At 46.3% G+C, this 15,107-nt stretch overlaps 1 protein-coding gene across 2 annotated transcripts in view; it reads right to left on the reverse strand.

Moving 5' to 3' along the window:
• Positions 1-15,107, reverse strand: part of LMBRD2 (LMBR1 domain containing 2) — a 59,074-nt gene that overhangs the window by 12,664 nt on the left and 31,303 nt on the right. For both annotated transcript variants that reach the window (XM_086629256.1, XM_086629254.1), the window contains exons 9-13: positions 11,196-11,379; positions 10,183-10,364; positions 9,267-9,400; positions 8,960-9,065; positions 8,131-8,228 (exon numbers count right to left, since the gene is read on the reverse strand). In XM_086629256.1, coding sequence (XP_086485382.1) covers positions 8,131-8,228; positions 8,960-9,065; positions 9,267-9,400; positions 10,183-10,364; positions 11,196-11,379 — 704 coding nt within the window. The remainder of the gene's footprint in view (positions 1-8,130; positions 8,229-8,959; positions 9,066-9,266; positions 9,401-10,182; positions 10,365-11,195; positions 11,380-15,107) is intronic.

Below are 15,107 nucleotides of genomic sequence, written 5' to 3' on the forward strand. Positions count from 1 at the left end.
AGATATCAGGGAGAATTTCTTTACAGAGAGGGTTGTGAAGTATTTGAACAGGCTGCCCAGGGAGCTGGTGGAGTTCCCATCACTGGAGGTGTTTAAAAACCGTGTGGATATGGTGTTAAGCAATATGGTTTAGGGACCCGGACAGTGCAGGGTGAATGGCTGGACTCGATGATCTTGAAGGTCTCTTCCAACCAGACGATTCTATGATTCCTCTGGGCAACCTGTTCCACTGAATCATCACCCTCACAGTGAAAAATTTCTTCCTTAGATCCAATCCAAATCTGCCCTCTTTCAGTTTAAATCCATTGCCCCTTGTCCTGTCACTACACACCCTTGTAAAAAGTCCCTCTCCAGCTTTCCTGTAGGCCCCCTTTAAGTACTGGAAGGCTGCCAGAATGTCTGTCTGGAGCCTTCTCTACTCCAGGCTGAACAGCCCCATCTCTCTCAGCCTGTCTTCATAGCAGAGGTGCTTCAGCCCTTGCATAATCTTTGTGGCCCTCCTCTGGACCCGCTACAGCAGCTCCATGCCTTCTTGTGTTGGGGACTCCAGAGCTGAACACAGTATTCCAGCTGGGGTCTCACGAGAGCGGAGTAGAGGGGCAGAATCACTTCCCTCGACCTGCTGGCCACGCTCCTTTTGATGCAGCCCAGGATACAGTTGGCTTTCTGGGCTGCCAGCGCACATTGCCAGCTCATGTCGAGCTTCTCATCCACCAGCACTCCCAAGTCCTTTTCCTCAGGGCTGCTCTCAATCCATTCTCCGCCCAGCCTGTACTTGTGCATGGGATTGCCTTGACCTACATGCAGGACCTTGCACTTGGCCTTGTTGAACTTCATGAGGTTCTCACAGGCCCACCTCTCCAGCCTGCCAAAGTTTGGATGGCATCCCTTCCCTCCAGCTTTCAATCACATCACAGAGCTTGGTGTTGTCAGCAAACTTGTTCCTTCCTGAGGAAAATGACTTGGGAGTGCTGGTGGATGAGAAGCTCAACATGAGCCAGCAATGTGCGCTGGCAGCCCAGAAAGCCAACCGTATCCTGGGCTGTATCAAAAGAAGCGTGGCCAGCAGGTCAAGGGAGGTGATTCTGCCCCTCTACTCAACTCTCGTGAGACCCCATGTGGAATACTGTGTTCAGCTCTGGAGTCCCCAACACAAGAAGGACATAGAGCTACTGGAACGAGTCCAGAGGAGGACCACAAAGATGACTCGAGGGCTGGAGCACCTCTGCTATGAAGACAGGCTGAGAGAGTTGGGGCTGTGCAGCCTGGAGAAGAGAAGGCTCCGGGGTGATCTTATAGCAGCTTTCCAGTACTTAAAGGGGGCCTACAGGAAAGCTGGAGAGGGACTTTTTCCAAGGACGTGTAGTGAAAGCACAAGGTACAATAACTTTAAACTGAAAGAGGGGAGATTTTGATTGGATATAAGGAAGAAATTTTTTACTCAAAGTGGTGAGGCACTGGAACAGGTTGCCCAGAGAAATTGTGGATGCCTCATGCCTGGAAGTGTTCAAGGCCAGGTTGGATGAGGCTTTGGGCAACCTGGAGTAGTGGAAAGTTTCCCTGTCCATGGCAGGGGGGTTGGACCTAGATGATCTTTAAGGTCCCTTCCAACCCTAACCATTCTATGATTCTATGATTCAAAGTTTGAACAGATCAGATCTCGAAATCTAGGAATGAAGTCTCATGGGGAAAAAACTTGCACAAACTCAGTTATGAGTTCGTGCCCTCCAGAGGAGGGCCCTCCAGAGGAGGGCCACGAAGATGATAAGAGGGCTGGAGCACCTTTCCTATGAGGACAGGCTGAAAGAGTTGGGGCTGTTCAGCCTGGAGAAGAGGAGGCTCCGGGGTGACCTTATAGCGGTCTTCCAGTACCTCAAGGGGGCCTACAAGAAAGATGGGGAGAGGCTATTCAGGAGGGCCTGTTGTGATAGGACAAGGGGTAATGGTTTTAAAATAGAGGGAGGTAGATTCAGGTTGGACATTAGGAAAAAATTTTTTACCACGAGAGTTGTAGAACACTGGAACAGGTTGCCCAGAGAGGTGGTGGATGCTCCATCCCTGGAGACGTTCAAGGCCCGGTTGGATGAGGCCCTGAGCAACCTGATCTAGTTGGAGATATCCCTGTTTGTTGCAGGGGGGTTGGACTAGATGACCTTTGAAGGTCCCTTCCAGCCCTAACGATTCTATGATTCTATGATTCTATGACACTAAACTGGGAGGTGGTGTTGAGCTGCCTGAGGGTCAGGAGGCTCTACAGAGGGACCTGGACAGACTGGATCTATGGGCTGAGGCCAACTGTATGAAGTTCAACAAGACCAAGTGCCGCGTCCTGCACTTGGGCCACAACAACCCCCTGCAGCTTTACAGACTTGGGGAAGTGTGGCTGGAAAGCTGCACAGCAGAGAAGGACCTGGGGGTGCTGGTTGACAGCCGATTGAACATGAGCCAGCAGTGTGCCCAAGCAGCCAAGAAAGCCAACGGAATCCTGGCATGTATCAAAAACAGTGTGGCCAGCAGGAGCAGGGAAGTGATTGTCCCCCTATACTCAGCACTGGTGAGGCCACACCTGGAGTACTGTGTCCAGTTTTGGGCCACTCACTTCAAGAAGGACGTTGAGGTGCTGGAGCAGATTCAGAGAAGGGCAACAAAACTAGTGAAGGGTTTAGAGAACTTGTCCTATGAGGAGTGGCTGAGGGAGCTGGGACTGTTTAGTCTGGAGAAGAGGAGGCTCAGGGGGGACCTTATCGCTCTCTACAATTACCTGAAAGGAAGTTGTAGGGAGATGGGGGTCAGTCTCTTCTCCCATGTTATGAATGACAGGATGAGAGGGAATGGCCTCAAGTTGCGCCAGGGGAAATTTAGGTTAGATATCAGGGAGAATTTCTTTACAGAGAGGGTTGTGAAGTATTTGAACAGGCTGCCCAGGGAGCTGGTGGAGTTCCCATCACTGGAGGTGTTTAAAAACCGTGTGGATATGGTGTTAAGCAATATGGTTTAGGGACCCGGACAGTGCAGGGTGAATGGCTGGACTCGATGATCTTGAAGGTCTCTTCCAACCAGACGATTCTATGATTCCTCTGGGCAACCTGTTCCACTGAATCATCACCCTCACAGTGAAAAATTTCTTCCTTAGATCCAATCCAAATCTGCCCTCTTTCAGTTTAAATCCATTGCCCCTTGTCCTGTCACTACACACCCTTGTAAAAAGTCCCTCTCCAGCTTTCCTGTAGGCCCCCTTTAAGTACTGGAAGGCTGCCAGAATGTCTGTCTGGAGCCTTCTCTACTCCAGGCTGAACAGCCCCATCTCTCTCAGCCTGTCTTCATAGCAGAGGTGCTTCAGCCCTTGCATAATCTTTGTGGCCCTCCTCTGGACCCGCTACAGCAGCTCCATGCCTTCTTGTGTTGGGGACTCCAGAGCTGAACACAGTATTCCAGCTGGGGTCTCACGAGAGCGGAGTAGAGGGGCAGAATCACTTCCCTCGACCTGCTGGCCACGCTCCTTTTGATGCAGCCCAGGATACAGTTGGCTTTCTGGGCTGCCAGCGCACATTGCCAGCTCATGTCGAGCTTCTCATCCACCAGCACTCCCAAGTCCTTTTCCTCAGGGCTGCTCTCAATCCATTCTCCGCCCAGCCTGTACTTGTGCATGGGATTGCCTTGACCTACATGCAGGACCTTGCACTTGGCCTTGTTGAACTTCATGAGGTTCTCACAGGCCCACCTCTCCAGCCTGCCAAAGTTTGGATGGCATCCCTTCCCTCCAGCTTTCAATCACATCACAGAGCTTGGTGTTGTCAGCAAACTTGTTCCTTCCTGAGGAAAATGACTTGGGAGTGCTGGTGGATGAGAAGCTCAACATGAGCCAGCAATGTGCGCTGGCAGCCCAGAAAGCCAACCGTATCCTGGGCTGTATCAAAAGAAGCGTGGCCAGCAGGTCAAGGGAGGTGATTCTGCCCCTCTACTCAACTCTCGTGAGACCCCATGTGGAATACTGTGTTCAGCTCTGGAGTCCCCAACACAAGAAGGACATAGAGCTACTGGAACGAGTCCAGAGGAGGACCACAAAGATGACTCGAGGGCTGGAGCACCTCTGCTATGAAGACAGGCTGAGAGAGTTGGGGCTGTGCAGCCTGGAGAAGAGAAGGCTCCGGGGTGATCTTATAGCAGCTTTCCAGTACTTAAAGGGGGCCTACAGGAAAGCTGGAGAGGGACTTTTTCCAAGGACGTGTAGTGAAAGCACAAGGTACAATAACTTTAAACTGAAAGAGGGGAGATTTTGATTGGATATAAGGAAGAAATTTTTTACTCAAAGTGGTGAGGCACTGGAACAGGTTGCCCAGAGAAATTGTGGATGCCTCATGCCTGGAAGTGTTCAAGGCCAGGTTGGATGAGGCTTTGGGCAACCTGGAGTAGTGGAAAGTTTCCCTGTCCATGGCAGGGGGGTTGGACCTAGATGATCTTTAAGGTCCCTTCCAACCCTAACCATTCTATGATTCTATGATTCAAAGTTTGAACAGATCAGATCTCGAAATCTAGGAATGAAGTCTCATGGGGAAAAAACTTGCACAAACTCAGTTATGAGTTCGTGCCCTCCAGAGGAGGGCCCTCCAGAGGAGGGCCACGAAGATGATAAGAGGGCTGGAGCACCTTTCCTATGAGGACAGGCTGAAAGAGTTGGGGCTGTTCAGCCTGGAGAAGAGGAGGCTCCGGGGTGACCTTATAGCGGTCTTCCAGTACCTCAAGGGGGCCTACAAGAAAGATGGGGAGAGGCTATTCAGGAGGGCCTGTTGTGATAGGACAAGGGGTAATGGTTTTAAAATAGAGGGAGGTAGATTCAGGTTGGACATTAGGAAAAAATTTTTTACCACGAGAGTTGTAGAACACTGGAACAGGTTGCCCAGAGAGGTGGTGGATGCTCCATCCCTGGAGACGTTCAAGGCCCGGTTGGATGAGGCCCTGAGCAACCTGATCTAGTTGGAGATATCCCTGTTTGTTGCAGGGGGGTTGGACTAGATGACCTTTGAAGGTCCCTTCCAGCCCTAACGATTCTATGATTCTATGATTCTATGACACTAAACTGGGAGGTGGTGTTGAGCTGCCTGAGGGTCAGGAGGCTCTACAGAGGGACCTGGACAGACTGGATCTATGGGCTGAGGCCAACTGTATGAAGTTCAACAAGACCAAGTGCCGCGTCCTGCACTTGGGCCACAACAACCCCCTGCAGCTTTACAGACTTGGGGAAGTGTGGCTGGAAAGCTGCACAGCAGAGAAGGACCTGGGGGTGCTGGTTGACAGCCGATTGAACATGAGCCAGCAGTGTGCCCAAGCAGCCAAGAAAGCCAACGGAATCCTGGCATGTATCAAAAACAGTGTGGCCAGCAGGAGCAGGGAAGTGATTGTCCCCCTATACTCAGCACTGGTGAGGCCACACCTGGAGTACTGTGTCCAGTTTTGGGCCACTCACTTCAAGAAGGACGTTGAGGTGCTGGAGCAGATTCAGAGAAGGGCAACAAAACTAGTGAAGGGTTTAGAGAACTTGTCCTATGAGGAGTGGCTGAGGGAGCTGGGACTGTTTAGTCTGGAGAAGAGGAGGCTCAGGGGGGACCTTATCGCTCTCTACAATTACCTGAAAGGAAGTTGTAGGGAGATGGGGGTCAGTCTCTTCTCCCATGTTATGAATGACAGGATGAGAGGGAATGGCCTCAAGTTGCGCCAGGGGAAATTTAGGTTAGATATCAGGGAGAATTTCTTTACAGAGAGGGTTGTGAAGTATTTGAACAGGCTGCCCAGGGAGCTGGTGGAGTTCCCATCACTGGAGGTGTTTAAAAACCGTGTGGATATGGTGTTAAGCAATATGGTTTAGGGACCCGGACAGTGCAGGGTGAATGGCTGGACTCGATGATCTTGAAGGTCTCTTCCAACCAGACGATTCTATGATTCCTCTGGGCAACCTGTTCCACTGAATCATCACCCTCACAGTGAAAAATTTCTTCCTTAGATCCAATCCAAATCTGCCCTCTTTCAGTTTAAATCCATTGCCCCTTGTCCTGTCACTACACACCCTTGTAAAAAGTCCCTCTCCAGCTTTCCTGTAGGCCCCCTTTAAGTACTGGAAGGCTGCCAGAATGTCTGTCTGGAGCCTTCTCTACTCCAGGCTGAACAGCCCCATCTCTCTCAGCCTGTCTTCATAGCAGAGGTGCTTCAGCCCTTGCATAATCTTTGTGGCCCTCCTCTGGACCCGCTACAGCAGCTCCATGCCTTCTTGTGTTGGGGACTCCAGAGCTGAACACAGTATTCCAGCTGGGGTCTCACGAGAGCGGAGTAGAGGGGCAGAATCACTTCCCTCGACCTGCTGGCCACGCTCCTTTTGATGCAGCCCAGGATACAGTTGGCTTTCTGGGCTGCCAGCGCACATTGCCAGCTCATGTCGAGCTTCTCATCCACCAGCACTCCCAAGTCCTTTTCCTCAGGGCTGCTCTCAATCCATTCTCCGCCCAGCCTGTACTTGTGCATGGGATTGCCTTGACCTACATGCAGGACCTTGCACTTGGCCTTGTTGAACTTCATGAGGTTCTCACAGGCCCACCTCTCCAGCCTGCCAAAGTTTGGATGGCATCCCTTCCCTCCAGCTTTCAATCACATCACAGAGCTTGGTGTTGTCAGCAAACTTGTTCCTTCCTGAGGAAAATGACTTGGGAGTGCTGGTGGATGAGAAGCTCAACATGAGCCAGCAATATGCGCTGGCAGCCCAGAAAGCCAACCGTATCCTGGGCTGTATCAAAAGAAGCGTGGCCAGCAGGTCAAGGGAGGTGATTCTGCCCCTCTACTCAACTCTCGTGAGACCCCATGTGGAATACTGTGTTCAGCTCTGGAGTCCCCAACACAAGAAGGACATAGAGCTACTGGAACGAGTCCAGAGGAGGACCACAAAGATGACTCGAGGGCTGGAGCACCTCTGCTATGAAGACAGGCTGAGAGAGTTGGGGCTGTGCAGCCTGGAGAAGAGAAGGCTCCGGGGTGATCTTATAGCAGCTTTCCAGTACTTAAAGGGGGCCTACAGGAAAGCTGGAGAGGGACTTTTTCCAAGGACGTGTAGTGAAAGCACAAGGTACAATAACTTTAAACTGAAAGAGGGGAGATTTTGATTGGATATAAGGAAGAAATTTTTTACTCAAAGTGGTGAGGCACTGGAACAGGTTGCCCAGAGAAATTGTGGATGCCTCATGCCTGGAAGTGTTCAAGGCCAGGTTGGATGAGGCTTTGGGCAACCTGGAGTAGTGGAAAGTTTCCCTGTCCATGGCAGGGGGGTTGGACCTAGATGATCTTTAAGGTCCCTTCCAACCCTAACCATTCTATGATTCTATGATTCAAAGTTTGAACAGATCAGATCTCGAAATCTAGGAATGAAGTCTCATGGGGAAAAAACTTGCACAAACTCAGTTATGAGTTCGTGCCCTCCAGAGGAGGGCCCTCCAGAGGAGGGCCACGAAGATGATAAGAGGGCTGGAGCACCTTTCCTATGAGGACAGGCTGAAAGAGTTGGGGCTGTTCAGCCTGGAGAAGAGGAGGCTCCGGGGTGACCTTATAGCGGTCTTCCAGTACCTCAAGGGGGCCTACAAGAAAGATGGGGAGAGGCTATTCAGGAGGGCCTGTTGTGATAGGACAAGGGGTAATGGTTTTAAAATAGAGGGAGGTAGATTCAGATTGGATATTAGGAAAAAATTTTTTACCATGAGAGCTGTAGAACACTGGAACAGGTTGCCCAGAGAGGTGGTGGATGCTCCATCCCTGGAGACGTTCAAGGCCCGTTTGGATGAGGCCCTGAGCAACCTGATCTAGTTGGAGATATCCCTGTTCCTTGCAGGGGGGTTGGACTAGATGACCTTTGAAGGTCCCTTCCAGCCCTAACCATTCTATGATTCTATGATTCTATGAGTTAATAAAATCAATATTCTTCAAATGTATGCATTTCATACATATTAACAGCAACTTATTGTTTTAGTTTTTGCATTTTTGTTAATATGTCTCAACTCAACTGCTGGAAGAGGAGAAGTGAATCGCCTTCTGATTGCCGAAAATAGTATTATTAATGTGAAGAAACATGGAGGATCTGTCTTGTAAATCACTTACCTAAAGTATGTAGCAATGCAGAGAATAACAACAAGCATTGGGTAATATATATAGAATCCATCTGCAATGAAGGACAGCACTCTCATGGATCCCATGATCTGGAGAAAAAATCCACAAGAACAAGCTCTAATCAGATATATTCTACATATATCCATAAAGATTGTGCCATCTCACTGTTTTCTGTCCACAACACACAAAATACACAATTGTTTACAGTTACTGAAACACAGGTATTATCATCACAGATCTGAATCAGACAGTTGACCCAGAATGCCTAAGGCTCCTCCAACAGTGAATCAATTTTGAGGTTTCTAAGATGCTAGATCTTGTTGTCTCATCTAATCCAGAACCAGTTCAAATCTACTGGAACTTTTCACCTGCTGTGAAAGGAGTCTCTGGACAACACTAAGAATCTACTTCCTACAACAAAGACACGAGATGTAACTTGCTGTCCTACAGATATTGGTTGTTGAGTAAAACCAAACTGACTGGTTTTCAGTGGCAAGTTACGTTTGCTCCCAATCTATAAAGATGTCCCATAGGCTAAACTCAGTGGAAGCTAAAGCTATTACGAAGTGAAGAACAGTCTGAACTCTTCAACATAATACTTTATTTTCTTGGGATAAAGAGACCAAAACAGAAAAATTGAGCTATTGATGACTCCTGTGTAGCTAGCAATCATTACCAAACTCCTGGTCTATAAGTAAGTATTTCTACCCTGTTTAATACTGGTGAAAAGATTTGAATATCTGAATCTTACTGTAAGAAGTATATTTTGCCTATTCTCCAAACTATACAGAAGCCTCATAATCACATTTTCTGTACTTACAGACGTATAAGCAGTTGGCTGAGTGTTTTTGTGAGAGATTGTTGCATCCATATGGGTCAAGCCCAAAAAGTTCAAGCATAATGGTGGAGTAAGACGGCAAAATAACCTGCACAAATGCAAGCAGCAACATTTGAAACAATTCTTGCACTAAATATTAAGAATCATAAGTGGATATATCACAGAATAATTATGTACAGGTCATTAGGATTCATACCCATATGATTATAAATTAAAGAACATAAGTTTCATGGACATTTTCAATTGACTATTTGACAGAAAATCTGCAAAATACATGCCACATACTCACATGCCACTGAAAAGGAGACTGTACGCATCTGTCTGATGATGTGAAGCTAAGTAATAATAGTTAAATACACGGATCCTGAAGACAGTAGAGTAAACACAGATACTTAGGAAAAAAATGGTAAGAAAACAGGCCATCTGGGGGGAAAAAAAAATAGTCTGAATGAAAAACTCTACTTAAAAGTTTTACTGCATTCAGCACATAGTCTGTGCATGCAACAGGTTGATTGCAATCTGATTTTTAATGTTGAGATGGGAAAATAACACCAGCTCTGAGAAGCATTTCAGGAGTTTTGACTAGTTTAAATTGACAGTGATACTTGTAGCATTCTGCACTTCACATAAACTAACACAGCTGACCCTGGGAACATTTATTCTACTTATTTTTGTTATGTAAATTAAATTGCTGTAATTGCCTCAATAATTACTACGAATGATTTGACATTTCTTCCCACAAAAAGTGATAAAACTAAGTGTTTTCAGTTCAGTCTATTTGTCATTATACTGGAATTTTTCAGCACTATTCCTTCACTGATAAATTTGTGAATACGTCTGATAGCCACACCTGTGACTGGATTTCTGGTGAACAGCAAACTCCTGTTCAGGAAAGAAAGGTCACACACATGGTTGATTAGACACAAAGTCTATACACTTAAGCTCTAAGCTAATCCTTCACAAATTACTGTGCACATGATATTCAGCTCAACGGGGTCACACCTTCAACCTGTACTGGAGACTTGTAAGAAGTGGCAAAAGGTAAACTCCCTCCACAGAAACAAAGTCTGGTATTTTGTATTTTAGAGACTTTCTGCAAGTGGACAGATCATTTAGAAACTTATTTTTAAATCTATCTGGTCAACTATTATTGTAATAACAATCTATTTGAAAAGATCTTTGTTGTGTAATTATCTCAAACTTACCTCTATGTATATGTAATTATATGTCTTTTCTGCCAGCTGTATGAAAACTGCAAACAGAGATAAAACTGGTTTTGTGCTGAAAAATGTGCACTCTGACCACACAACAATTACAGAGAACGTGGCCAAAACAACTGCAAGCACCCTGTAAAACCATGGCCGTAGAAGACACTCCCAGTACCACTCTGGAAAAAACAAACACAAACACATCCGGAATGAGTTAATGAAAATTAAACAACCAGAAATGCAACTCCCTCACAAAAACTGTTATGAACTTCTTGCACTCACGTCCTTAAAATCAAGACTGTAATCTGTGGGGTCACACAAATTCAGGGCTTTTCCAATGCCTAGAGATCTGGCTCAGCCCTAAGGAATCACATACACAAGTGGGGAAAACAGGATGAGATTTGGGGGGAGTGGGGAGTGTAGAACAGAACTCTTCACTTTTGGCCCTACAGATGATCCACTTTTCATTTTGTTCAACTCTCACTCTCTCAGAAACAATGCGTAGGCTGTAAAATTAGATTGTCCTACCCTGGAAATAAGTCATAGCTAGTGCACAACAAATTTGAAGTTAAAACCTGATTGGCAGAAGACACTTTGTAAAAAGAAGCACAAGAAGCCGTGTATCCTAGTGTTTGGTATATGGCAGACAAAGAGTCTTTTCCTTCTTGCTTTACTCGAAGAGTGGTGCCACTTCAACAATATCCCACAAATGTAGAAGGTATCCATGATGTAATAATTTAAAGTTGCTATTTTTCTATTTTCTCCTAAGGCTTCCAAGTTTGCTATTGCTATTACAATGTGTAACTGATACTAAATATGTAAAAAAATTTAAGCTTATGGTCAAGAGTATAAATCAAGACCTGATGGCTATTCTGTTACGTAAGTGCATTAAGATGAACATGGGCTTCCCTCTACTGTAACTGAACTTTTTACATAAAACAATCAATTCTTCTTACAAAATGGCACGAGCTACTCCTTTACGTATTCAAAATCTGCATGACGGCACTCACCAACAGTTGGTGTGTAGAAATACTGAATGATTTTATTCTCTGGTTCCTGGGAATGAAAGGTATGAACAAACCGACGAGTTGCACTGGTTTCATTTTTCGCTACATCTTCTAGGTAAAATGCTTGTTCCAAAAGAATTTGCCACTGGACTTGTGTACGACGATGTCTCTGTACTGAATAGATTACCTATAGGAAATTACAAGAAATTGCGGTTACAACATACTTGTTTCAAGAAACAAAATAAAAGTCCTGCAAAATCCCTTCAAAATGTCTGTATTACAGAATTGCAAACATTGATTCTGTACACTCACAGAAACGGGCAGTTGATTCTCTAAATATATAAATCATAAGAGGACTACATACATGATTCCTCAGTTTAGCAGTTCTTTCATCAAAATTTATCTGTACTAATAAAAGCCTACTTTTTCCAACATACTAGAATCATAGAATCACAGAATCATAGAATTGTTAGGGTTGGAAGGGACCTTAAAGATCATCTAGTTCCAATGCCCCTGCCATGGACAGGGAAATCCTCCACTAAACCACGTTGCCAAAAGCCTCATCCAACCTGGCCTTGAACACTTCCAGGGATGGGGCATCCACAGCTTCTCTGGGCAACCTGTTCCAGTGCCTCACCACTTTGAGTAAAAAATTTCTTCCTTATATCCAATCAAAATCTCCCCTCCTTCAGTTTAAAGTTATTGTCCCTTGTCCTAGCACTACACGTCCTTGGAAAAAGTCCCTCTCCAGCTTTCCTGTAGGCCCCCTTTAAGTACTGGAAAGCTGCTAGAAGATCACCCTCGAGCCTTCTCTTCTCCAGGCTGAACAGCCCCAACTCTCTCAGCCTGTCTTCATAGCAGAGGTGCTCCAGTCCTCACATCATCTTCGTGGCCCTCCTCTGGACCCGCTCCAGTAGCTCCATGTCCTTCTTGTGTTGGGGACTCCAGAGCTGAATGCAGTATTCCACATGGGGTCTCACGAGAGTTGAGTAGAGGGGCAGAATCACCTCCCTCGACCTGCTGGCCACGCTTCTTTGGATGTAGCCCAGGATAAGGTTGGCTTTCTGGGCTGCAAGCGCACACTGCCGGCTCATGTTGAGCTTCTCATCCACCAGCACTCCCAAGTCCTTTTCCTCAGGGCTGCTCTCAATCCATTCTCCGCCCAGCCTGTACTTGTGCACGGATTGCCCCGACCCACGTGCAGGACCTTGCACTTGGCCTTGTTGAACTTCATGAGGTTCTCACAGGCCCACCTCTCCAGCCTGGCAAGGTCCCTCTGGATGGCATCCCTTCCCTCCAGCGTGTCCACAACACCACACAACTTAGTGTCATCTGCAAACTTGCTGAGGTTGCACTTGATCCCACTGTCCATGTTGCCAACAAAGATGTTAAATAGCACTGGTCCCAGTACTGACCTCTGAGGAACACCACTCGTCACTGGCCTCCACTTGGACATTGAACCGTTGACCACAACTCTTTGAGTGCGACTATCCAGCCAATTCCTTATCCACTGAGTAGTTCATCCATCAAAACCATGTCTTTCCAGTTTAGAGACAAAGATGTCGTGTGGGACAGTATCAAATGCTTTGGATAAGTCCAGGTAGACGATGTCAGTTGCATACTACTTCCTTTTTGCATTTTATTGAATACCAAGCTTTTACTACAAGGCTTACTCAGAGTCAGTTAAAATACTGTCATGATATAATGCAACAAGAACACTTTTCACACGTTTAGAAATTTGATCTGGACATCACTTGAGATATTACACTTCTATGTTTTCTTTCACTGACAAAAGTTTCTGCTAAGTACAAACCCCAAAACCCACTATACTCAGCAATTCAGGCAAAGCGCACTGAAAATCTTTGTTTGACTAGCATTTACTGTCATTACATTAGCATAAGTGAGGCACTCTCTCATTTATTAATGGCCTGGTTTCAGCTGAGACAGAGTTGGTTCTTCTTTTTAGCAGCCAGAAGAGCTCTGTGTTTTGGTTTTAGTCTGGGACTTGCTCTGAGAAGAACGTTGATAGTGCACTGATGTTTATAGTTGGCACTGAGGTCTCAAGGACTTCTCAGCTGCCGTGTTCTTGCCCGTGTGCAGGAGCACAACAGGATAGGGGTGAGCATGGCTGGGACAGAGGGTCCACGACTCTCCTTATGATTTGAACTTAGACTTAGGATTGAGGGCCAAACTGGCCAATGAAGTATTCCATACCATGCAGTGTCATGCCCAGTATAAAAATGAGGAACAACTGGAAAGAAGGCCTTTTGCTCTTCCAGGGCTCTCACTTTCAGACTCTCAGAGAGCTCTCTCGGTCTCGCTCTCTATTTTCAGGCCTCTCACTCATCCAGGACTGCGGTGTTGGGACTTATCTGTTTCAGGATCATTAGTTCGGGATGAGACGGGCCTCAGTCAAGGGGTGGTGAGCAATTACACCATATATCACCCATTTGTATATATTTATCATTGTACATATATATATATATATTCATATATTAGTAGTAGTAGTATTAAATTGTTCTTATCTCAACCTATGGGTCTCTCTTCCTTTTCTCCTTTAATTCCCTTCCTCATCCCTGGGGGGCGGGGGTGGGTGAGCGAGCGGCTGTTTGGAGTTTGGTTGCTGGAGTGGCCCAAACCATGCCGGTCCTTTGTGGTGCCGAATGTGGGCCCCGAAGGGTTGAGATTTGATCATGATGTGTTAAAATAAATTTGCCGTAATTTTTGCCATAATTGTTCATTATGTTTTCTTGGATGTCTCTGGATGGAATGTTGTTCTATGTGCTCTCACACTTGTTGCCAGAGTTCTGTAATTTAGCACCTGATTATCTGCCGTATATGCTGTTTGTCGGAACTTTTGTGCGGTTTACTATCTCTGGGTGTTGGACCGGAATGAAAGGCATTTTTTCGCTAATTAAGAGTTTTGCCATGCTGTGCTGTGTAATGCTGATAAAATCGTGGGTGTTGGGACCAGTTCTGTATCTATATTTGGTGGTGCAGATGGGGATGGTGATGTGGACCTCACTCATTAATTTGAAGCGCCACCTGGCCAGTGCTGTTGCCAATTACACTGGTAGGTTCTCTCCTTTGGAGAGCCAATTCATAAAGGGGATGGCTCCCTTCATTTTCCCCTCCTCCTCCAAACCATTTAAAAAAGCTTATGTGAATTTTGAGAATACTGAACATCACTGGAATAATCTAAACAGCTTGAATCTGTTGCAAGGTCTCCTGAATATACATTTAATTATATATATATATTTAGGGTTAATCAACCATTTAGAAATGTGTACCAATTCATTACTCGTGTTATTGTGCTTGCCGTCTCAACCCCTGTGACAAGCACTGCGGCTACTCAAACCCTGGCTTCTGGTATTCGGTGCAAAACCAAATGCCCTTCTCAAGCCACTACAAGCACTGCATCTAATCAGACTACAATGTTATCAGTTGCTCCCGTAAGGAAGAGGAAATGTGTACGAACATCAGAACGTAGAGGAGAGGATGATGATGAAGAGGAACCAGGGCCATCACGACGATTGGAAGAAGAGCAACCAGGGCCATCACGATGACTGGAAGAGCAGCAACCAGGGCCATCACGACAATCGGAAGAAGAACAACCAGGGCCACTTACTCAGAAGAGGAAGAGGCGGCAGGTGACTCTCAAGCAGGGCCATGACAACAACGAGAGATAAAGAGGGAACGTTCTCTTTCTCCCTAAATAAGAACTCGGCGGAGGAGAGACGATGATCTCACAGGTGAGACAATAACCACTCGATCTCTAAACATGAGTGAGCTGCGAGACTTTTGAAGAGATTATGGCCGTCATAGAGGTGAGCCCATTGTCATCTGGTTGCTCAGATGTTGGGACTTGGAGGCCAGTAGTCTGGAGTTAGATGGTAGAGAAGCCAGGCAGCTAGG

Source organism: Tauraco erythrolophus, chromosome Z, assembly GCF_009769465.1.
Source record: "Tauraco erythrolophus isolate bTauEry1 chromosome Z, bTauEry1.pri, whole genome shotgun sequence".
In the NCBI taxonomy this organism is placed as follows: Eukaryota; Metazoa; Chordata; class Aves; order Musophagiformes; family Musophagidae; genus Tauraco; species Tauraco erythrolophus.